At 34.8% G+C, this 25,149-nt stretch overlaps 4 protein-coding genes across 4 annotated transcripts in view; 3 read left to right on the forward strand and 1 right to left on the reverse strand.

Annotated features, from left to right (window-relative positions):
• LOC127881440 (sacsin-like) overlaps nucleotides 1–3,941 on the reverse strand; it is a 61,596-nt gene extending 57,655 nt beyond the window's left edge. The window contains exon 1 of the mRNA XM_052429335.1: nucleotides 3,870–3,941. The gene's annotated coding sequence lies outside the window, so the exon portion shown is untranslated. The remainder of the gene's footprint in view (nucleotides 1–3,869) is intronic.
• A 3,980-nt stretch (nucleotides 3,942–7,921) lies between these two features.
• The window catches only part of LOC127881003 (uncharacterized), a 30,857-nt gene continuing 13,629 nt past the window's right edge, over nucleotides 7,922–25,149 (forward strand). The window contains exon 1 of the mRNA XM_052428577.1: nucleotides 7,922–10,329. Coding sequence (XP_052284537.1) covers nucleotides 10,290–10,329 — 40 coding nt within the window. The 5' untranslated portion in view covers nucleotides 7,922–10,289. The remainder of the gene's footprint in view (nucleotides 10,330–25,149) is intronic.
• Nucleotides 16,057–25,149, forward strand: part of LOC127881002 (cyclin-dependent kinase 11B-like) — a 67,056-nt gene continuing 57,963 nt past the window's right edge. The window contains exons 1-2 of the mRNA XM_052428576.1: nucleotides 16,057–16,146; nucleotides 16,511–16,744. The gene's annotated coding sequence lies outside the window, so the exon portion shown is untranslated. The remainder of the gene's footprint in view (nucleotides 16,147–16,510; nucleotides 16,745–25,149) is intronic.
• On the forward strand, nucleotides 17,561–18,428 carry LOC127881004 (uncharacterized). The gene is made up of 2 exons (XM_052428579.1): nucleotides 17,561–17,969; nucleotides 18,111–18,428. Exons 1-2 carry the CDS (start codon nucleotides 17,768–17,770, stop codon nucleotides 18,290–18,292), a joined length of 384 nt encoding a protein of 127 aa, XP_052284539.1. The 5' UTR covers nucleotides 17,561–17,767; the 3' UTR covers nucleotides 18,293–18,428.

The following is a 25,149-nucleotide window of genomic DNA, read 5'->3' on the forward strand; positions in this document are numbered from 1 at the left end:
AGACACCTGTAAAATAAATTAATTTGAGTTCTTGTAATTTAATTGACAACAATAATAACATCGTACGCGAACACAATTATTCCCTTAATCAGATTACACATTTTATTTACACAAAGCGTTTGTATAATACAACACATTTAAAAACGCTTATGGTACTCATTATGTTGAATATATGCATATGCTTTTAGAAACCGTCACCAACTGTTTCAATGTGTAATATTGTGAAAACATGTTTTTTATCTGTTTTTTTGTGGATTTTAGAAATTTGATTGTTATAAATTCATTAAAAGCAATATTATTGCACATAACATATTATTTATTAATTAACTTTGATAAAAGAATATACAAATACGACATGTAGGCAGATATTGCTGATCTCTACGAGATATTGCTGATCTCTACGGTAATCATGATAGTTTCCCGATATCACATGCATATATCTAGATATGAATTCTGGGATCTGTTAAGATCCATTCTTGTAAAACGGTTTCAGCTCAATTACTCAGTTGAATGAAACAAAAAGAGCTAATTTATTAAAAAGTGATCATTGAAAATGTGAAACTTTATATCATGGTTAATAAATTATAATGACTTGATAATGGTTTGATGGCTGGATTCAAGGTCTATATGATAAGTGTAATGAATAATACACAACTGGTTTAAGCCCAATAAATTGAGATTTATTTATGTTATTATAATGGCACTTTGCATTGCACATGGTGTTTGTTTTGCAATGCAAAATTACTGCAGTAAAAACATTATTTCCGCTTAATAGCTTAACACATGAAATTATATTGTCTATCTTAATTGTCAATACATTATTGGTTTAAAATATTATCGATTGTTTAACAAGTATAGCTTTACATATTCATTGAAGGTACCGGTTTGTCACTTTAAATGACTTTGTAGTTTGAAATTCAAATTAAAAAGAAATGTCAGCATACAAAAGGCAGCCATAAGCGTATAAGCACATTGTTCTTCAATAGGTTTATCATTAAAACAAGAGCAACGCCTTGCGGGTGCAGATCGCTCATCTATTTTCTTTTTAAAGGTGAAGGGACTCTCAATTTCAATCACAAAGGAGGGAAGGTGGAGTGAAGAGGGGTGTATAGTGTGGGGGTGTTGACATTTATTACATTATCTTCCAAAAATGGGGAAAAAAATGCAAAAAAAATTCGGGGGGGGGGGGGGGGGCGTGGGGGATTCTTGGATGCGATGGATTATTAAAATAATAAAAATAAATATTTGTGTTTTTTAACCGTTTCCAAAAAAGAGGGTGGGGTGGGGGGGTATAGTGTGAGGGTGTGGAGGTCATTTGTGAGATGATCTTAAAAAAATAAACAAATAAAAAAAAAATAGGGGGGGGATTCGGGGGGGAAGGGCACGGGGGATGGTTTGGGTGGAGTCTATTGTGGTATGTCAGCTAAGAGTAAGAGTAGTTTTGTCAAAGTATCAATCAAATCTAATCATAAATAAAGAAGTAATGGCAATTTATGCAAAATTTAATAATTTGACCTTGAGAGTCAAGGTCATTCAAAGGTCAAGGTAAAATTCAACTTGCCAGGTACAGTAACCTCATGATAGCATGAAAGTATTTGAAGTTTGAAAGCAATAGCCTTGATACTTTAGAAGTTAAGTGGATCAAAACACAAAATGTAACCATATATTCAAAGTTACTAAGTCAAAAAAGGGCCATAATTCCGTAAAAATGACAACCATAGTTATGCAACTTGTCCTTTTACTGTACCCTTATGATAGTTTGCGAGTGTTCCAAGTATGAAAGCAATATCTATGATACTTTAGGGGTAAAGTGGACCAGAACACAAAACTTAACCAAATTTTCAATTTTCTAAGTATAAAGGGCCCACAATTCCGTCCAAATGCCAGTCAGAGTTACATAACTTTGCCTGCACAGTCCCCTTATGATAGTTAATAAGTGTTGCAAGTATGAAAGCAATAGCTTTGATACTGTAGGAATAAAGTGGACCTTAACATAAAACTTAACCAAATTTTTAATTTTCTAAGTATAAAAAGGGCACATAATTCTGTCAAAATGCCAGTCAGAGTTACATAACTTTGCCTGCACAGTCCCCTTATAATAGTTAGTGTTGCAAGTATGAAAGCAATAGCTTTGATACTTAAGGAATAGAATGGACCTAAACACAAAACTTAACCAAAATTTAAAATTTTCTAAGTATAAAAAGGGCACATAATTCTGTCAAAATGCATGCCAGAGTTATCTAACTTTGCCTGCCCAGTCCCATCATGATAGTCAGTAAGTGTACCAAGTTTGAATGCAATAGCATTGATACTTTCTGAGAAAAGTGGACCTAAACGCAAAACTTAACCGAATGCCGACGCCGACGTGATGACAATAGCTTATAATTTAAAAAAAAAAAATAGATGAGCTAAAAAACGATCAGTGTTTCTTTGTTCCTGTCATTTATAAAACAAAGAAATGAACTTGGTGAGGGTTGATACGCCTCAAATAGACTAAACATGATATCCCTTCCCAGTGAATTCCGTTCAGCTTAATCGTCATGCAAGCTCAATAGAAGATATGTTATACCTATTGAAATGTTACTAAAATAGAAATAACTTTAATGTTACATATCATTATGTTAAGTTTAAAATTACAAATTTATTCTGTGTACATATGCTAGCCATGATATCTTTCTTCTGCACCACTGTTAACTGGTATTGCAATTAGGTTTTGAAAACAATGAATACATTTTGATAAAAAAACATGAACAACTAGAACACTCAAAGTTCTTGAGCATATATAAGTTGTTTTCCACCTGCCACTTTTTAGTAATTCATTATTTGAAGTAAAAACTGAATTGTTACATGTATTCTTGTGAAATTGCAAATTTTAAGGTAGCGCACCCATAATGATTTCCCGCAATTCTTCGAAGATTGAAGAGCCAGTGTAAAGTTGCAGTGGCCGAGTGGTTAAGTCGATACGCACTTAATTTCTTCATTTCTACACTGATTCACTTCAAATTGATTCTGAACCTCTCTTATGACAATATGGTCAATCTCAGCTATGCATGGCCCAATTACCAACCCTGGGGCGCCCCGCCCACATAGGTCACGCCGACCCAAAATTGCCTTTTACTATAACTTCTTCATTTCTACACCGATTCACTTCAAATTGATACTGACAATACGGTTAATCATTTTTTATGATAATAATGAAAAAAACTGTGTCTTTCTTGCAAAAAAATACCTCATTAAGAAAATATAATGTAATCATATAATAATTTAAAATGTGCATTTCAATTCATTACAGCATGCAATCCAGGAGGGGTAAGTTCTAAATAACTCGTATACAGCACTGTTGCAGCCAACCGGGTTTCCTTCTCTATGTAAAATATGTTAATGCAATCTTTAATTTTGTCATATTAACACATGTATAGTACTTTTTAATGTGGGGTTAGATTTTCTTTCAAAAATGTATATCCATTTATTACCTCCCCTGAATTTTGCAATTTTTATTCTATATTAAAACATTAACTCTTTTACATATAGGGTACAAAGTGTATATTTTCTGATTAGTATTCACTAATTATTTAAGAAGATGTATAATTTGCCATTGATTATGGTGACATTATAATATGTGGTGGTTGCTACTAACAGTTGACATATAACTGATGAAAGTAAATTTAATCAAAACTGCCGTACGTCGGAATATTATTATTTCTTTTACAACTGTGTGCAACTAACTTTCGTATTATATAGTCGGAATATTATTATTTATTTTACAATCAATTTAAACATATTAACCAAATAACATTTTCGTATATAATTTAAAACATCCGAATGCCTAAATGTAATAAATCTTTACTAATCTAAAAATCAACACCTACCATGGTCGAAAACCGCTGCATAAATGACATGCCGCTTGTTGCAATGTGCCAATGACACGCCACTTGATAAAGACCGTTTTCAAAAAATTAAAAAGGAAAGTAAAACTACACTTCTGCGTTGAAAATAAGGTGTCCCGTTTATGGCATACTGTTCGTTAAACACGAGGTGCACGGGTAAGCACGATTTGCAAACGCAAGTGTTTGTGGCTCGTTGTAGCTCGATAAATAAAAAGTCATTTGAATTTCAATTACTTTGATTGGTTTTGTTTTTGGTGAATATTGCGGTAATAGAGAATAATAGGTTAGTGTTGATTATAGATCAGGTTTATCATGCGAGGCTTAGAAAACAAAAAGCACGAGCCTTGGCGAGTGCTTTTTCGTTTTCGTGCCGAGCATGATAAACCTAATCTATAATCAACACTGACCTATTATTCTATTTATCCCACTTTTTATTCAGAAAACTTTTTTTATTTAAACAAAATAAGTTTTCACGAGTGTTTGTCGTACTTTGATAATGACTGTAGTGTAACCAAGGTCAGTGTATTACTCCGCGTTCCAAAAATAACCGCTGATCAAATAATAATTTTTTTAAATCAGAATATCGTTCTGTAACAAAGTGTCGAGCGTTATTAATTACAATTTTAATCATATTGAATTGCAAATCTTTAAGTTTTATGATATCAATATGACATTAAGTTGTTATATACAAGGAACTACATTTGTTTACAACGTAGCCTAACATCACACACAATTCACTTTCGATATCAAACTATCGAGTCGATCACGAGGTGCACATAATTTGCTTCTTTGTTATAATATGTGGTTATTTCGTGACGAAATAACAAAGATTACTTGGATTTAAGCTAATTATATACATTAACATTTTGAATGTTGAAAGTGGCACCAAAGAATTGTGAGGCAAAGTTGTTCGAACGCTGGTGAACCGTGAAGTGACTGGGTGGGGCGAACATCAAGATCAACTTGTTCGACGGTAGACAGTGGTTGTCTAGGCTGCATTTCGGCCATAGTTTCGGTGCGTGAAGGTGTACAAGAGGAACTGTTGGATTGTTACATTTACTGGACTGAGCAAGAATGAACACTTTTGCAGCTGTTCAACAGATATGTTGGAATAATTGGTTAAGGACTGGACATTTTTTGTGCCCTGTTATTGCCATGGTTTCAGTGGGTGGATATTTGTATTTCGAAATTTTTGGACCAGGAATTTGCGAACTGAGTGGTTCGTTATTCTCTTGTGCTTGAGAAAGCCGGAGTCTTTTGCCATGGCCTTCAGCATCTGACCTAACTTGTTGACACCCAATTGTTGACGCAAGAATCACCGGGATGCAGTGTCATTTGTGCGTATTGCCAGGTAGAAAAGATGCTTTGAAGAAAAATCAGATGGATGCATATCCGAGTACAGCTTGTAAATTAACACAGAATTTCTTGGTCCAGACGATTGTTTTCTACGGTCAAAGGGGAGCAACTCGCACTGACTTCTTCAAAGGGGAGCAACAACAACAGAACCTATTTGCATAGTGTTAAATTTACCTAATACTTGAGGTTTTAATAAAAATAAATGACAAAAAAACACGTTTTTTTTGCTACTTTCCTTTGTTTTAAGGTCATTAAGATTGACAAACATTTGAGATTGTTTTTATTATTGATGCACTTGGCAAACACAGGTGACGAGGTGCGTGGGAAAAAGTAGTCCCGGTTCGGCAGTTGATGACGTCATTTCGTGCCATTGATTATAGCCTTGCCGTTGATTATAGATGAAATTTAATAAACGGGGCTTTAATCAACCGATTTCGCTGTAAAAGTGGGATAAAAATTGTTTTGAGGGTATTTCCGGTCATGTGATTGTCGTAAGTACATAAAATGTAAGTGCCACGTGGCCCGATATCGGCTGCACGGTACAAGCGCTTTTTAATTAGGTGATCCAGGTACAACGGTATTCCTGGCGCATGTGAGCATGGTTAGTGGTCGCAAGTGGTGTTTCCTCTGGGTACTCAGGCTTTTCCACACATCACAAGACACAATTTAAGTAAAAATGAACTCGCGTTTCCGTGTGTATTGCCCGGGGGGAGGGGGGGGGTGACTTCCCAAATTTTTGGTAGGGGTGTCCTGCTGAGACTTCCGAAATGTGACCCATTTTTATACCGGAACTCTGATAAAGTAGACCCATTTTGATACAAGATTTTTGAAAAAGAATACCCATTTGTATACGATACCATTGAGAAAGTGGACCCATTTCAATACAATAAGTTTGATAAACTGGACCCATTTAAATACTAGAATTTAATAAAGTGGGCACATTTCATACTAGAATTTTAATCTCTTTCATATCAATACAGTATACTTAATGAATTTGCTATTATATCTTTCCCGCTACTGAAATCTACTTTTTGATACCCATTAATATACAAGAATGACATTTATCATACCCATTTTGATACTTATACTTTCAAATCTTTATGCATTTATATACAAGCAAATTTCTGATTTCAATACCCATATCTATACTTAGACTCAAAACCATACCCATATCTATAATTTTAGTCGAAAAACACACCCCATAAAATCGGCACACCCCTATATACCCGTATATATGAAGTTACCCCCCCCCCCTCCTCCGGGGTGTACGTATTGTCTAGAACAGGCTCAACAGTGTGAAGTATTAATAGCAATGGCAAACACAAATTACATTGTATCCTTTATGCATGTTATGAAAAAACAAGGTCTATTATTTTTTTAAGAAATGAATGGGTAAACTTTCAGTTAATGATTACAGGACTTCTATTTGTTGTTCACGATGTGAGCCAACACATGTTATAATATACTTTTAATGTTGCTCTTCTTAAACTGTTAGCTTTTATTATGTCCCCCACCACTATTGTGAGGGGCATATTGTTTTTGCCCTGTCTGTTGGTTCGTTTATTGGTTTGTTGGTTTGCATCAAACTTTAACATTTGCCATAACTTTTGCAATAGTGAAGATAGCAACTTCATATTTCGCATGCTTGTGTATCTCATGGAGCTGCACATTTTTGAGTGGTAAAAGGTCAAGGTCATCCTTCAAGGTCAAAGGTCAAATATATGGTTGAAAATCGCTCATTTAATATACACTTTTGCAATATTGAAGATAGCAACTTTATATTTGGCATGCATGTGTATCTTATGGAGCAACACATTCTGAGTGGTGAAAGGTCAATGTCAAGGTCATCATTCAAGGTCAAAGGTAAAATATATGGGGGGGGGGCATAGTGTTTCACAAACACATCTTGTTTACTAATGAACAATCCAGTTTGTTATAATCTGATTATTATTTTCATTCGTGGCTTGAGTTTCGTTTCAATGTTTCATTCAAACTACACGTAAATTAGTTGATGATGGGATTGCTTTCCCACACGTTTTAATCTCGTTTTAAACCGTCGTTCAACCGTAGCAGATGATCCCTCACTCCCTATCGACGCCGCCAAATGGTCGCCAAATGGCCGCTACTGGTGGTCATGAGAAAAGGATATTTATTAGAGAATAAAGTTTTTACTTACGATGCAATCGTGATTAATATTAATTCATGGATGCACACACATGTAACCATACACAGGTTACACAGGTTACACGCGTATGCTAAATAACAACGAAGTCATCAATATATTATTTAACATGTTTTGCTATCATTTGGTTATAATAATCGCTTGACTGTAAACATGTGCTTGTTTTCATAGTAGTTACAATGAATGTATTACTAGAGTCTGTCCTGTATTGTTTCGCCCGATCATCTGCGTTTACGGTTATACCTTTAGCAGGCGCAATCATTAAGTTACATTCGTGTGTATGTCTTCGTTAATAATAAAGGCCACATCACTGCATTACGTATCAGTTTTTGTAAAACCGCATTGTATTTACGGAACACCATACTGTTGAAGAATATAATATGCAGTCATATGAGTTTTTATCTGCCAATTTAGATAACAAAATATCGATGTTTGACCTGAAACGAATACAAAATTATAGATTGCATTGAGGACTATTGATCCTGAATCGTCTAGTTTAACATGCCTTGCTGTTATCACTGGGGGCTGACGAGGTCAAATCGTAGTCCGTTTCGCTACGACGTCGGGTATAGGTTTTACTACGAAAACATTGTGTAAATACACTACTTAATCAGGCGAGTTTCATCTTTTCTGGTGTTTATGGATTAGAGAACGGAACATCCAGTAATAGTAGGTACTTATTTTCAATAACAAACTAATAACAAATACGCGTAATTGCAACCTTTAAGTTTATTTTAAGCTAAAATCGAAATATTTTGATTTGAAGCAATGCATAAGGTGGTCATTCTGTTAAAATAGCTAATTACGGTTACTTAAATAAAATAAAACTACATGTTACTTTGATTCAGTGTACATAACACATTTTAAAGTGCAAAACAGGTTACGAACATATATTTTAATTATTCAAATGCTTTTTTTCGAAGGAAATTACAAGTCACTTTATGTATAGGTTTCGCACAGAGTAGGTATTGGTTGCGCAACGAAGTACAAATATAATGTATAGGTTGCTCAACGAAGTTTCTGTATCCATTTCAGGACAAATCACATGCAGTTTGCAGTTACTGCAGACTGCCATTTCCCAGTGCAAAAGATGCCGTGCTTCACTGTGCGCATGAACATCCAAACGAAAAGGTTGAACCCGGTAAAAGCCGGCAGAGTCCCGGCAGAGTCCTGGTATACCGTCACTACGCCGGCACTCACCGGGACTATACCGGCATTAGACCCCGGCAGAGCTGCGGCAACGCCCCGGTTTAACCGGGGACAACCGGGACTCCACCGGGAAAGTATTCAAATGTTTCATACCGGTTGTTCCCGGTACAGTCCCGGTTGTTCCCGGTGCCAAGCCGGTCGTTGCCGGTCCTACCCGGTGACTCCCGGTTCATCCCGGAGGTATTAAACATTTTAATACTTTCCCGGTGGAGCCCTGGTGGAGCCCCGGTTGTCCCCGGTCGTCCACGGTTCATCCCGGTGGAGCACCGGTTCATCCCGGTAGGGCCCCGGTTCAACCCGGTAGATGCCTGATCACGCACTGGGGCTCCGCCGGCATCATAGTGAGACTGGGCCTTAACCGCATTGTAACACGAGGTAAATTTACCGGCTGTCATGTACGCAGTAAACAATAACCTGTGACAGAACCCACTGCCACACCTTTACAACAATATATTGGTTATGCAATTGCGGATTTGTGCCATTGGGGTCCTACTTTCCACACCTTACGGCTGTTACAGGTGTGGATTTTACAGGTAAAATCATGTATACGAACATGAAATTCATCTCAAAATTAGTTGACGATAACCGATTTTCAAGAAAATCGCTTTGATATATATACAATGTAAAAATCAAATTCCGTATGAGATAAATAATGATCGAAGTTGGGACATGGGATTTACTTTGACATAAGCAGAGTTTTGAGATAAGCGAGTTGGGGATAACGAGAATCGAATGTTATTTGATAAAGAGTACCGTATGCTGAAAACCTATCGTCGGTCTGTATCAAAATGAACGTATAAGGGATTGTCACGAGGTAAAGATGCGTCATTTTTATTGAGACCGACGACATTAGGTTATCGACTCTCAACTGTCATCTTATATTATATGGATTTTCGAGTTTAATCGTTACATTTGGCCTAGTCGTGAATTTAATTATATCATAATAATGTGCAATACAATGTCGACTGTGCGCTTCGAATCATTTTGTGCCGTTGTTACTACCTCTTCCTCAAAGGAAACATCCAGCCACTCCATGACTCTGTATTAACTTTTTTTTCTTTATTTTGCCTTCGAGAGATAACCAATACGTCTTCTGTGAGAAACGCATACACGCTAAAGCGTTGTCGTAGCGAGGCTTATACGTATACTGTCAGAGACATGATCATGCTTAATAATAATATTTAGCCTTTATTTCTGATAACTGAGTCACCCTATACATTTCTAAACACACCAGTGGCTTAACGATACAAAGATCAATATGGAAATTGTAAAATTGTGTCAATTAAACACAGTTGTAAACCTTAATTGCATTTTTAAAAGTGAAACTTGACTTTGCTTTGAAAATCAGCGGTATATTTCATGTTTAACCGCATAAACCAGACACATCTTTGATTATAATTTGATGTAACAAACCTATGAAATGTCATTTTGCTTAAATTCAGAGTTTTGTTATTAGAAAAGCATGATCTTACATGTTTAAAACACAATTTTCGACTAATACTTTCTCGATGTCATATGTTTTTAAACAATGTTTTCGTAGTAAAACATATACCCGACGTCGTAGCGAAACGGACTACGCTTTGACCTCGTCAGCCCCCAGTGGTTATATCAGAAAGAAAATCGTATAGTCATTGTAATGGCAAATACGTGTATCCATGAATTTAGTATCGATGTATTTTTTACGTTGCGTGAAATGTAAGAAATCGTGTACAATTTATTATCTTATACGATGATTACGAAGGAAACTGTTATGTGACCAAATGGGAGCTTTATATTTGTTAAAGGAAACAATCAGCTAAAGGTTTAAATATAAATCAATACCTACAATTTAGGCATGTTTTCGTGTGGTCTAGTTTTAGGCATAGTTTTATTCTTCTGTATTTGACATCAACCCAAATAAAAATCCAGTGTATAATATCCTCATATACAGGCAACCCACTAGCGGCCCTTCAACAGTACACACAGATCATGCAGATCGATTAATCAGGGCAAACTATGATCAGTAAACTGAGGGAAAAGAGTAAGAAAACATTGAGGTGCCAGATATTTCCTTAAACCATTTATGCCTAGCGTCTAGAAAAAAGGCCTTGGCAAACAGCGTAGACCCAGATGAGACGCCGCATGATGCGGCGTCTCATCAGGGTCTGCGCTGTTTGCTTGAAGGAATTTCTGTAAGAATTATTCTAAATATAGAAATAAATATACTAGACATCCCTAATTTTGGAAATAAATTCATCCAATTTAGAAGGATGGGAGGTTCCACTAGGCATAAATGGCTTAAACTATGCCTTTTATGCTCGTCTGTCAAATAGTTGAAAAAGCAATATGTATATTTGTTTGCAGAAATTAAATCTACAGTAATCATTACGACACTTATGGAGGAGTATTTGACTTTTGAATAAGAGGAAAACAGAAAAATGTTACTACGCGTAAGACTTATTTTGCGCCTCAAAGAGGAAATATTTCTTAAGCCTATGTTTGAAAGTGGTGAGAGTGAGATATTGGCGAATACTAACCGGTGTGTGGTTCCATATTTCCATACCAGAGTAACTAAACGACTTTTTAAGAAGGTTTGAGTGAGGTGTTTTATGCGTCAAATCATTGTTTGATATCGATCTTAAATTGTAATTATTGTTTTTCACCAGTTTTATCAAGTCGTCAATATATGTGGGCGTTAAATAATGAAGAGATTTGTAAATAATTATACATGTGAAATATTTACATCTGTTTTCAAAAGAAAGCCATTTTATTTTTTTGTGATAAATCATAATCATTTATATTTAAGTCATGACGTAATATTACTCTTAAAAACCTTCTTTGCAGTTTTGATATTCTGTTTATGTCTCTAGTATTTGCATTTTGCTATGTGACACATCCATAATCAATAATTGGTGTTACATACGCATTATAGAACATAATTTTCATCTCAGGTGTTAAAAAATATTGTATACGCCTGAACAATGATAATTTCGAAACAAGTTTTGAACAAGTTATATCATCATGGGCCTTCCAATTTAAATGTTTATCAATATGGATACCTAGAAGTTTTTGGGTTGCAACATGTTTTATTGTTGAGTTATTTACCAACAAATTTAGATCTTCTCAATTTTTAAGTTTTTGGCGTGATCCTTAAGTCATGCAAGTAGTTTTATCTGGGTTGACTGCCATATTATTTATCATACTCCAATTTTGTGACCTTAGAAAGTCGTCTTGAAGTGTGCAATTTATCATTGTTATATAATTCCTTTTACAGTGGATTGTTACATCATCAGCATACCTGTCGGATTCTGATGTTAGTTTTAAGGGTAGATCATTCACGTGAAGTAAAACTAACAAAGGTCCTAAAATGGAGCCTTACGGTACACTGGAACTTATCATGCAGGTGTCTGATGTTACTCCATCTGCCCGAATTAGTTGCAAACGGTTTTGTAGATATGATTAAAAAAAACTTCAAAGGCGAATACGAAAAATGATATAGTTTCAACTTGTGCAGAAGAATGGTGTGGTCTACTTAGTCAAATGCTTTTTTGAAATCCACAAAAACAGTTCCTATCATATAACCATCGTCCATACAATTTAACCATGAATCAACGAGTCTGATTAAAGCAGTTTGGCATGAGTGGTTTTGTCTAAAACCCGATTGTAGTTCATTTATTATACAGGTTTCTTTTAAATATTTATTTAATTTAATGGCTACATGTCTTTCAATTATTTTAGAAATTGTAGGTAATAAAGAGATAAGTCTAAAAATCATTTGGACCATGTTAATCTCCTCCTTTATGGAGAGGTACGACACTTGCTAATTTAAGTAAGTCTGGAAAGATTCCAGTTGAAATTGAAGATTTATTAATGTCGTAAGAGGTTGTACGATATACTCTTTGCAAAGTTTAAGGATATTAGGTCCTATTCTGTCTAAGCCACTACTTTAATTAGGATTAAGTTTATCAATTAATGTAAGAACTTCCGTAGGTGATATATATTCTAATTTGAACTCTCGATTACCCAATTTTTCATCTAAGAAATTTTTTAAATATTCAAAATTTTCAGGTTTGAAAACTGTTTTCTTAATTATATGAGATCATGTTAACAAAATGTTTGTTAAGTTCATTAGCCACAAGCCGTCTCCCACTGACATTAACATTGTTTATGTTTAATGTATTAGGTAAAATTGCTCTTTGATTTTCACTATCATTTGATATGCTTTTGATAGATCGCCACAATTGTTTAATATCTTTCTTCTCTTTAACAGCATTATTGAAAAACGCTCTCTTATTTTTTCTTAATTATGGAATTGCATTTGTTTCTCCATATTTTATACTGATCAAAATTGTTGCAAGCCTTAAATGCATCCCTTTTTAATCTAACCTGTTTTATTTCATCAGGGCCAAATTCGGATCATTGGTAGTGTCTATAATATTTGACCTAGATCTTGTATAAACAGTGTTTCATCAAAATGTTTAAACGATCTATAAGTTATTTGTCCATGTTCAGATATAGGCTTACTTTTAAGTTTACAAAGGAGTGTACACGTGATTGGATAGTGGTCACTGAGGCCTATTACTGGAAAGTTAACTTCTGATACGCAAGATAATGATGATGTGTATTTATGGTCAATTATTTTTGATGACGTTTTTGTTACTCTGGTTGGATATTGAACCAGTTGTGTGAGTCCGAAATACAGTACAGTTTTTGCCCATTTTGTATTATTAAATTTATTAGGTGAAGAAAATTCAATGTTAAAATCGCCAATAGCTGACCAATTCATATTAGATGATTCTGCTAATGAAGATTATGGTTGCCATTAACTGCAATTAGTCACTGTGAAATCATGTGCATAAATATATACCACACTTTTTCCTGGGCAACCAGAGTTTATATATTAAGTGGTTTAATTGACAGTACAACTCTCATTCCTAGTAACTTGACGCATTCATTATTGAATACAAGGTTGGGATAGGATGGTTATGGCTAAAACTTGTGAATCAAGATTGTTTTGGTCAATGTTTAAGCAGCTAAGAATTCCTAATGGGCTTTCCGCCTTTGAGTGACCACTTTAAAGACAATGACATCGCGTCAGTCCCTTTTTAAATGGCTAAAAATGACTATTTAGCATTTTGTATCAATACAAAAAACAAATATCCTGTAAAAATAAATCAACAACACCTAATTGTGTCTTATTATGGTATAAAAAATCTTTAAATATGGTGATGTTTTTGATGACGTTGATGATACTGATGGATGTCATTTTTAGTATCTGAGATGATGAAAATGAAGCAAGCAAAATTTGGTCCTTAGTGGTACTTGTACTTAGCGGTCCTTAGTGCATTGTGTCACACCGGTCTTACTGACAAAAACGTAGTGACGTCACCATCTATGTATAGACCAGTTGACGAGTGACGTCACGCGCACCTGCAAATATTAGACCACGCCCACTGGTTGGCAAAAAGAGGTGGATTTCATATAAGCGCGTATAGAGATGGTTGACAAAATCATCGTTTTTATTGATAATCACGCACAAAATCAAATACAATTTTGCTAATTTTGTCTGAATAAAACATAAGCGTGCAAGGAAATGCATTTTTGGCACGATTATATTGTTGCTATTATTTGTTTTAACTATAAACGAGCTCGGGAGTGGAACACAATTTACGAGCTCGGTATGTCGTTACCATAAAAATCTCTACTTGGCACATCTTCGCGACCATTTTTTAGATAAAAAATTCTCAGATATTGAAATTATTTCAGAATAAATCAAATTTAATGAATGAACACAAATAAGGATGTAAACAAACAGCAAATAGATCGACTTTATGTACGCAACATATAGTCACTGATTTGACCATTTATGTCTGTAAAAACCTACCTTGTTACACATTAAATAAATTCTATTGATAAATGTTATTGCTTTTATTTAATTATTCACACCAATTTTGACACTCTTTTTAACCCGGTGTTTTATTGCACCTTTGTTCATCATAAACCGATTATCTCGTTATGATCGGATACTGTCCAAACAATTACTGTACTCTCTAAAAAAATATCATAGTTGACAGGAAGGAATGTTTTACACTTTTTACCATTATTCGGGTGTTATCTTGCGGAGATAATGGTAGGGCATGAATAGGTGTTCACTACTGAATCCCTGAAATATGATACACGTGAAGACTATTAGTGCTGCAAACAGGCACACATAAGTCGCTTATTTAGGGGAGTAACTGGCCACTGATCATAAACAAAGAGTTTTATATACAGAAATGTTCGTCTGGGTCTGTAGAGTATGGTATGAGATTTTATTTGTTCGAAAAGTGCTGGAGGGCTTCAAACTCCAAGATTGCGTCCAAGATGGCCGCCAAAAGTGTCCTACTCACTGTATACATTACAACTTTCATTTTATGTGGGGAAAATTGCTATCCTCCTTCTAAATCAACATTAAATGAAAGGGGTGTGTATCTTAAATGCTTTATTTACCTATTACCATGTAATGGAATGCATTTTTATGCATATTTTACTGAAAATGAGCAAAAATGCTCCAATTTTGGGGACAAAGTCTAATATCTTTATGTATAACTATCAAGTATTTGATTAAAATGTACTTAAAATCAGGTAAATTTAATAAGTGTATTTATATCCTTTAAAACAAATGAAAAAAAACAACACTTTATGGTCAAGAATACGATCCAGATATCATTAAATAATATTTTAATTGATGAAGTAATTTGTTACTGTACTTTCATTTGATACATTGTGTTAATTCATAGCTTAAAACTTAAATTATGATTTTATACCAGTAATATGTTATCCATTTAAATGAAATTATATACCATTTTTATGAACTGAGTCAACTGTAAACTCTGAAAGCTATGACAACTATAATAATATGAAGAATTATTTGATTTTAGATACTAAACATTTGTTGAGTTACTCCCCTTTGATGTAAATTTACCATATACATAAAAGTTAGCAGACACCAATGTCAAACTTGTTTTGTCATTTTCACAGTTTTCATTTCCATGTACATCTAATATGGTAAGTATTTAACATGTTTATTCATTGTTCGTTTCATAACTACATGCTATGTTTATAGATTTTAATTGATAAAACATTTTCTCAAACATCATCACAAGGAAATTTGTCTGCAATGTCATTGATGTTATTCATCACATATATTTACTAAAATCCGTTTGAATACATGCAAAAGTAGTGTGCGTGGATATTTGAAACCCTTACATGAAACCTACACTGTCTTTTGTATTTAATAAGAGGTGCTAATATTTGTTTTTCCAAAACTTGAGTAGTACTCGGATAGGTACTAGTAAGTGGTATTTTTTTCTGTTGATGAATTATTGTGTATGCCTCATATATGTTAATTTCTGCCTATTCTACACTATTGTTTGGAATATATTAAAAGGTTAGACAATAGAACTTCATCAGCCAAGGGAATGCCACAGTCTTCGGGGAAGAAAACATGGCTACATCTGGAGAGAACTTAAAGATCTTAAAGATGACTGCAAAGTAAGAAAGAATGTATTGTTAATTGTAATTCTGTTGATCCATTATTACAGTCATTTATTTAAGAGGTTTGTGTATCCTAAATAGTTAGATATAAATGTACTTACAATGAGAACACAGGCAAGTTATAATTATTATTAAATCAAAGATGATTTTTGTTTGCTTAAAAAAAAATGAAGCAGAGGAGTGTACTGAAGACATAAATGACAACCATGTGGTGATCCTGGTCTGGTATGACAATGATAATGATAATCATAAATATCATAGTTTGATTTCTCTCAAACATGATCATTGAGAGTAGAACATTAATGTCATTTCAAATTCTCTATTTTTCTGCAATGGATTTCATATGTATTTCTGTTTTCAGGCCCAGATGGTCCTATGATGACTCAACAATGGATGACAAGGAAAACACAAGAACACCTTTTTAAGACGAGGTCCACTTTTGAGAACTTTGACTGGAAATCATAGTGCTTCATTTGTGGCGAAAAGTGCAGCCGTCATAGAGACAATACATCAAGAGTTTTTAGCAGAAGTTAGTCCCTAGGGCCAAACAAAAAAAGTGTGTGTTGCGGGAAACGGCTGAAAAAAAAATAGGAGGGTAGGTATTTTTTCTGATCTTTGCGATGGCTCACATGCTTTTGCAATGGGAATATCCGAAAAAAACATCGTACCGAAGTATGCATGTCCTAGAAATTGGACCATATTCCGTTTCTTGTTGTATTCTCAAATGCGCATAATTTAATTTGTAATCCGAAACACTTTTCCCCATTTAATTTTTACTCGACGTTATCACATTCTTCAAACAAACTGTAAATGTACAGTGTGTTTTAATCTTTTCTCTCGAGAAAAGCGCGCGCAAATTATTCCCTACATGAACAACGTCACATCAAACGCATGGAAAGCGTGCGTGCATTAAATTTCCGTTTAATGTTCCGTGGTAAATTTTATTAGATTGATATAGCGAATGATTTGGAATTTGACATTTCCTCAAAATTAATTGCAAATCAAACACACTGTATATTTATCGTTACGGACGTTTACATAAGTCACTATTGAAACAGTTATTGTACTGTATACTGGTGCAACAGAAAATCCAGACGAAACTGGATTAAGTGTTGGGTGTCAAAACGAATCTCGGAATAAACCCCCTTCGGAAGAAACACCCTTCCTTTAAAACAGCATAGCGGAAGAAACCCCCTTTCACATTTTGCATAAATGGAAGAAACACCCTTCCATAGCGGAACAAACCCCCTTCCAGTTTTCAGACAGGCGGAATAAACCCCCTTCATAACTGTTACTCAAACTGTTCGAAAAACATTGACACGTAATTCGATTCACAATTTTCCTGTTTGAAGCAATAATAAACATTTTGTATATTACATGCTCACATTAGTATCACTACATTATATATATATCAGGCATTTCCCCAGGCGGTTTTAGAACAGCGGGTGCGCGGTGCTTGGAGTTCAAAATCAATCTCCCCGCGGCGCTTGTTTTTCCGATCATGTCGCCGCGACGCTTGAAAATTTCACAAGCGCTCGCAAGCTCTGATCCGAATGTTGTCTGCATTCGGCCGACGACCAGATAAAACGCGCACGCGCTAATCAGCGGTGTGTGCATAATGGGCTTTGATAAGAAGGATGTGCGTTGGCTGTCACATGACAAGGCGACCACTACCCTGAGGAGGTGCCTTCCCTCTGTTTACAAAAGCTTGAAGCTTGAGGCCGAAGAAAGAAACGATGCAAGGGCAGCTGGTACATCAACAATTTTGTCCCTCTACAAGCTGGCAGCCGTTGGCCTGCTCCTCCCTACATCTACAGCTGGTAGGTACTTGACTAGGCTGTCAAGAGCACAATAACAAACGATTGATGTTTTTGTTTTGCTTAAATATCTCTTTGTTCTTAAATCAAAGCGATTCAATAGATATTATTTCAGAGTAGTTTACAATATTGTGTGTATTTCAGACTGCGAGAGGGGATTCAGCACGATGAAAAGGATAAAGACGGAGAATCGTGCTCGCATGAAGTCTGCTGTCCTCAATGCACTGATGACGGTCAGCATTGAAGGGCCAGACATTGAGGCAGTAGATTTCGGGAAAATGGTGGATGCCTGGCACCAGGAGAAGCCTCGCAGAACAGTGTTTTGAACATGTAATATGTGACTGTATTGTTGTTGTTTTTCAATCATGTTTTGCTTGCTAATGTCTACTGTTATTCTGCTTTTTATTTAATATTTAAATACATGACTTGAATGAAATAAATTGAGGACAAATAAATAAATAAAAAAAAGAGAAAATGTTGTGTTTTAGAAGCTCCCAAGTAGTGTAGATTTTGATTTAGAATAGTTAAAAACAATAAAAAAAATCGACACGCGGAATGCGGCAAGCCCCCTTCCACACCAACCCCCGTCCACGCTGTCTTTCCGCTGTGCCTGCCCAAATTCCTGGGGGTATGCCTGATATATATATATATATATATATATATATATATATATATTAGAGACAAAATATAAACTGTGCAGTGACAATCTTGTGTCAAGCTCGTATGTACCAATAGGGGTCGTCGTATACCGGGTTTCATGTTTTAGTTGTATACGTATACCAGGCCACTTTTATGTACAGAAAAGCATTTAGAAAAACAAAATTATGAAAAAAAAAGGTTGATGTATAACAACAAAAACACAAATAACACTATAAAAAGTCTTATAAGCAGTACGTTGACCATATCTTGTGTCATTTTCATAGATCTATATGTGGGCTTTTAATTGCTAATTATATATATAAAAAAAAAGATTGACATAATTATACACCGAAGTTTGACAGCGAGTTATGTAGGAGTCACGCTGTTGGTCGGTCGGTCGATTTGTTGGTCGGTTGATTGGTTGTTTGTTTGTCCGAATCAAATGTTAAAAGTTTGTTGAGCGACTCCATTTGTCAAGCTATTGAATTTTAACTTGGAATATGTTATCCCCTTTAAAGTGAAGATGTGCAAGACACTTTTTCATGAGCAGTGATCCAAGCGTTCTTGAGTTATTTAGCCTTGATAGTAAACCACACGTTCTTGAGTTATTTAGCCTTGATAGTAAACCTATTTTGGCAAACGTATACAATTTTCTCCGTTTGTGAAGTGAACTTTGTCCATATTTCTCAAGCGATATAATTGAAACTTGAAATATGGCAATAACATGAAGTGTATGATGTTCAAGACACAATTTTGTTTGCTGTTTCAAAGTGGTGAGAGGGTATGTTAAGTCATGTTTGTGACAAAGCTGTAGTTTATGTACGTAAAATGCATCACGTATAACGATCATGAAGTTTAAACTTAATTAGTTTTAACCCAATTCCAAATAATGGAACAATTGTTAAGAGTTTAATGGGCAGATATATTGACTTTAATTTAACATAAATGAAATAATGCATATTGCCACTTTTAACCTGAACGTGTTTTTAAATAAACCTTGTAAAATTCTACTTGCAAATTATCTGATAACCTGTGTACTTATTATATTATGCTTGCAAAAACTGTGCATATTTGTTTTAAATGAGACACTCCATACATATATATCAGCGCATGTAATTTAATCATGAATAAGGCACAATTCTAATATTGGGAGATTAATCTCCAAGTATAAACAAACTTGACATTGATGTCAATAGATGCTACAAAGTGGTTCATTTCTGCAAGATTCTACACATCCATGTTTTCAACAAGATATTGTTCCAAAACAGTCGATACTTACAGATAATTCTTACTCACTTTTAGATCAAAAACGTCGGTGGATACCGTAATCATTACAAGTAAACAAAGATGAGAAGCTATTTATCATACGTGATATGGAGAGTCCTCAGTTAATTTGCACTAATCGGAGCAAATTATCAGCTACATTTGTTCGAGTGGACAGAAACCAACTCGTTTATCTTGTAATCTAAAAGTGCTCAGTTTAAAAATTATTATAGGGCGGTTAACAGCATTGCTTGTAAAACTTGGTTGACAAATTAAATTGTTGCAAAATTTTGCCCAGATCTTCGACTTCAATCTGAAAAAGCCATATATACATGAACATAATAATCTGCAATTCTGTCGTGTGTGTTTATTTCCCCATAGTAATACTGTATTCGAATAGTAAAGCTTAATGCGAGTGAACTCGTTTATATTCGAGGGTGAAGAAAGCTTACATAAGTTTATAGCCCTCTACTGCTTGATAACCCAAGCTAAAATATGTCGTAGCTTGCTGATTCCAGCCGAATGGATTAAAGGTAGATCCAAAAGTGTGCTTCTGCTCGTTGGCGCTGTTCTGCAAATGTTGCTGTAATTTTACCCGACTTATATTTTAAGTTGTGTCCAAATACATCCTTGCTTGAAATTAATTCCTGAGTCAGACAAAAAAATGTGATAAAAGTCATAAAACTTATCCTCGGCGGTAAAACAATTTGGCCGCCTGTGAGAAGTTTGTTTGAAAAGTTCTCCAAAAACAAGGATATTATCATTAAGTGTGGGAAATCTTAAATCTGCACAAATGTAGAGACAATTATCCCCATCAAGTGATTTCTATTGATAGCATGTTCTGATTTCTTCGCCAAGCTGTTTGTTTTCACGGCTGATGTGTGCACAATGATTTTATCTTATCTGAGTACACATTGCTCACGAAGACCGTTTGTGACAATATTGTGTGCGTCGTCTGTTCGTTATCGTGTACCATATTAACACTTAAGAACACACATGTATTGCTCAATTTCACGAAACTTTTTCAGCACATTTGTCGCAATGATATTTCGGACAACGTCACTAGGTCAGATTTATAAAAAGGGCCTGTGAAAACTCTAGAAGAAACATGTGTTACACAATCTTCATGAAGCGTACCAGAACATGTGTTTTTATGATATATCAGCAGAGTGTTCGGAAACGATTTTTGTTCGTTAAAAACATGGCTGTCTGCGGGAGGGGGGTAGCAGCTGGTATAACATGGGTATAGTCAAACCTTGTGACACTCTAGAAGTCTGATGTTTTGCACAATCATTATGAGACTTGCATAGAACCTTTTTTTCAAATGATAAATCAGCATATTTTGAAAATGGCCCTTGTCCTTTTAAAAACATGGCCGCCGTTGGGTAGGGCAGTTTTCTTATGTGGCTATAGTGAAACAAGGAGGTGAGGCAGTTGTTCGAGGCTATATTGATATATTGTCGACGCGCTAGAAGACAATCATCATTAATTTCAATCAGAACATTTTTTAATGATATCTCGGCTGAGTTTGTAAATGATTCCGGACTGGTTTTTCTTCTTTTGGCCAAATTATGGCCAGAGGTATCCTTTATTCATCAGCATGAAAAGCCTGACCTAGTTTGTTTGTCTAGTTTGACTATTAATGATGCTGTCAGAAAGTCAAAGGAGTTGGAACAGGTCATTCAAGATGACAATTAGTGATCATACGATGAACTACCAGAGTCAGAGGACGACACAGATGAAGCTGTAGTTCATAAGGCGATGGGTATTTTGAGAAGACGAATTATAGAGAATAATCCTAAATTTTATGACTTCTTTTACGCTTCAGAAGAAATCAAATTGTCAGATCAATAGCAGTTTGTGGAGCCTCTTCTTTAGTGTTGGTTACATGACAAAAATGCTACAAGGAAGCTTCTGAGAGGACCATTACAAGATGTCTAGCTGTTGCTTGTGACCTAACTACACTTGTCACGTAAAACCCATCCCCTAAACACCTGGGCTTAGGGGTACACCTCAACAACGAGTTTGGCAGCCGCCATCTGATTGAAGATAGGTACTCTCTTGTTTATTCCATCTCATATCCAGATCTTCGGTTATACTTGACATCAGCAGCCCAACAGAACATTGCATCACACAAAATAACAGACTCTGGTGGTATTGTACCAGACAATATACTACCTAGAGACCAAAGGGGGAAGCTTGTAGTGGCAGTTGCTGATAACTGGAATCTGAATGAGCGAACAATTGATGGTAAAAGGACGACTCATGCGATGACAAGCATGTTGGTCAGCAGTGCGCCAGCCGAGTCAACGAGGATCCCACGACTTCCGAAAGCAACAAGTAGGACGTTTGACAGTCAGTCACTTCCTGGTTTACAGGAGTTGTTTTTCAGTGTTTGTAACTGGAAAACATAATTTGTTATTTGCATCATTTGTATTATTAAATACAATGTTAAACCTCATAATTTACAACATTTGTAAATAACGTTTATGAGTCTGTATCAAGCACTAATACCTGGTTAGATTTGATTGTTGAATAAATATGATACATGGAAAACTGCATAGCTGTTCTTTACATTTGCCTTGATAAGTCTTAAAGTATTTATTAAAGATTAAAAGCAAACTTATTAAACTTGATCGTTATAATGTCAAATGACTTGCCACGAACCAGGAAAATAGCCACATAGCGTATGTAGTCTTGGTTACCATGGTTACCAACACAATTTTAGGCATTTACTTTTGTTTAAAATGAAGCTTGTAAACGTGGCTATATAATAAAGAGGTTAGTTATCACAGCAAATGTAAAGCATTTGAATTAAAAAAGAAAATGATATGTCAATACTCAAATTTTCGTTTATTTTTCCATTTTGACCATGAAATGACCTTGACCTTGACCTTTGGTGACCTTGATGATCTGTTTGGTAGAAGCTCTATATCAATGGATTACTTCTATCAGATATTAAAGTCAGTACATATAGGTGTTCAATAGACGTACCGGTATTCTATTTTCACCTTTATTAGTAATCGAATTATAAAACGGCGGCCATCTTGGACGCCATCTTGGATTTCTAAGCCCTCCAGCACTTTCCAGAAAAACGACATCTTGTTCTGAAATCTACAGACCCTGACGAACATTTTTGTATATTAAACCCTCTGTTTATGAGTTGTGGCCAGTTAGATGTTATAAAGCTTAACAAATTTGCAGCAATATATAGTAAACCACATTCTATACATAGATGGTGACGTCACTACGTTATTGTCACCTCTATACTTAGACGCATCACGCACCTCCATTTGGAGGCATTTATGACTACGACACAAAGAAGTCCGCGGATGAATGAAGAATTTGCTTTATAAGTAAACTTTCATGTTATGATTATAAAGTTAAGTATTATTTTGTTCAGTCTTACGGTCTTATGTTAGTATCAATTATAATTTTCGTTAGTTTTCAACAATTTCGCTCTTTATTCATTTTATTTAAACAGAACTTTCACTTTCGGTTGTATAACAACATGTATCCTTTATTGACGAAAGTTTGCAATGAAATAGCGTTTTCAAAACCGCTTATAAAGTTTCAGAAGGTGTGTCTGATGCATATTTTGTTTTGAAAAGACACAATGTCATAGCTATATTGCCGACTAGTATGGGAACAATTTGATATTTCATATTTGCATTGCAAGAGAAGTTCAAATTGACTTGTTCAGTTTGTTAAATTTTGACACCCTTATTATATATTTTTTTATAAGTGCCTGATAGATTTCTTTCTTTAAATAATTGAAATCATTGAAAAATTTAGTAAAAGCACAGCATTGATGTTCTATGATGGTCATTTTTAGTGGAATAGCATGTTACAATAAAACAATTTTAACTATTGTATTCATGAATTTAGATTAGGTGTCATTTTTAAATGGGGTAGTAATTCATTATATGAGATTAGATAAAGAACACTTTAATGACTTCCCATAGTGAAATAAAGTAGCATAGAATATGTTGCAGGTCATAAAATGTAAAACTGAAGTTCAAACTCAGAAGAAGCTTTACAAATATTTTACACTGACAACACTGTTGATTTTCCAAAAAAATCCTTCCTATCTTCCTGCCCTAGTTTTTTGGGGAAAATTTAAATATTATTAATATCATTGAGTTAAATTATTAAAATATCAATATGTTTTGATTACATTAGCTAATTATAGTATTATATTATTAATAATGAAATACTTTGCAAGGAAAGTCCAATTCTGTTTTAATTAGTCTTAATTAGCTACTAGTAAAATTGAAAATATCAGTGACATCCAATAATTGGATTATATGCGTGTGAATGCATATGTTTTTTTGACAGTTACATAGTACCCTATTTAATTGTATAACAACAAATAACTATAGTTCCACAACCCAGCCCAAGTTTACACAAACTGAATTAATTCATCAATTGATCCTATTTAATTATATTCAAAACAACATGTGTAAGATTTTGAGAATATCCCATGTATTCCTCTAGTATTCCTTTAGTACACCCAGGGTTGGCACCAATCGACCGCCCCCGGTTTTAACCGGCGGTTTTTACCTGTCAATACTCCCAAATTTGTCATTACTGGTCAATACTGGTCGATTGAACTTTACCCCCAATTTTGATTAATATTCCATGCTTAATTAACAATATTGATAATATAAATTAAACAGACATGTTGCCAATAATGTCTTAAGCTATTAATACCCACTATTTTATACCTGTTCATGCAAATAAGTCAAAGTTGGTCAACTGGATTTTTCTGGTTGATTGAATTTTTTTTTCAATTCTAATGAATCATGAATGCTCAGAAAATTTTGTGCTTGATTCAACACGAACCTGTCAATTACTGTGTATTAGTTGTTCCTCATGCCCCACTGTCCCCAATCTTCTCACAGTCTTCTCACCTATACAGGTTAGGGCATCCAAAACTGATAATAGGGTCTTAAATGGCACCTTCTTGACACAACCCTTACTTGTCATGTATTCTTGCCTGGATTTCTTTAAGTACTTTTTAAACAAAATAGTGAAAAAATATTTTATTTTCCATTGATATAAAAATTAAAAAAACAACATAATTAGAAATAATTATTAAAAGAAAGTAGAGTAGACCCACAATTGGTAAACATTATTTGTTGGCAAAATCAAGAACTTTGATTGCTTATTCATTTGAAGACCAATTGAACTTTAAAATATGAAAACCCTTAATACAGAAAGGAGACAAGTATGGCACGCCTGAACCACAAAAATGAGAAAAACTAATTTAAGTTACTTA

This window comes from Dreissena polymorpha, chromosome 5 (genome assembly GCF_020536995.1).
Source record: "Dreissena polymorpha isolate Duluth1 chromosome 5, UMN_Dpol_1.0, whole genome shotgun sequence".
Classification (NCBI taxonomy): Eukaryota; Metazoa; Mollusca; class Bivalvia; order Myida; family Dreissenidae; genus Dreissena; species Dreissena polymorpha.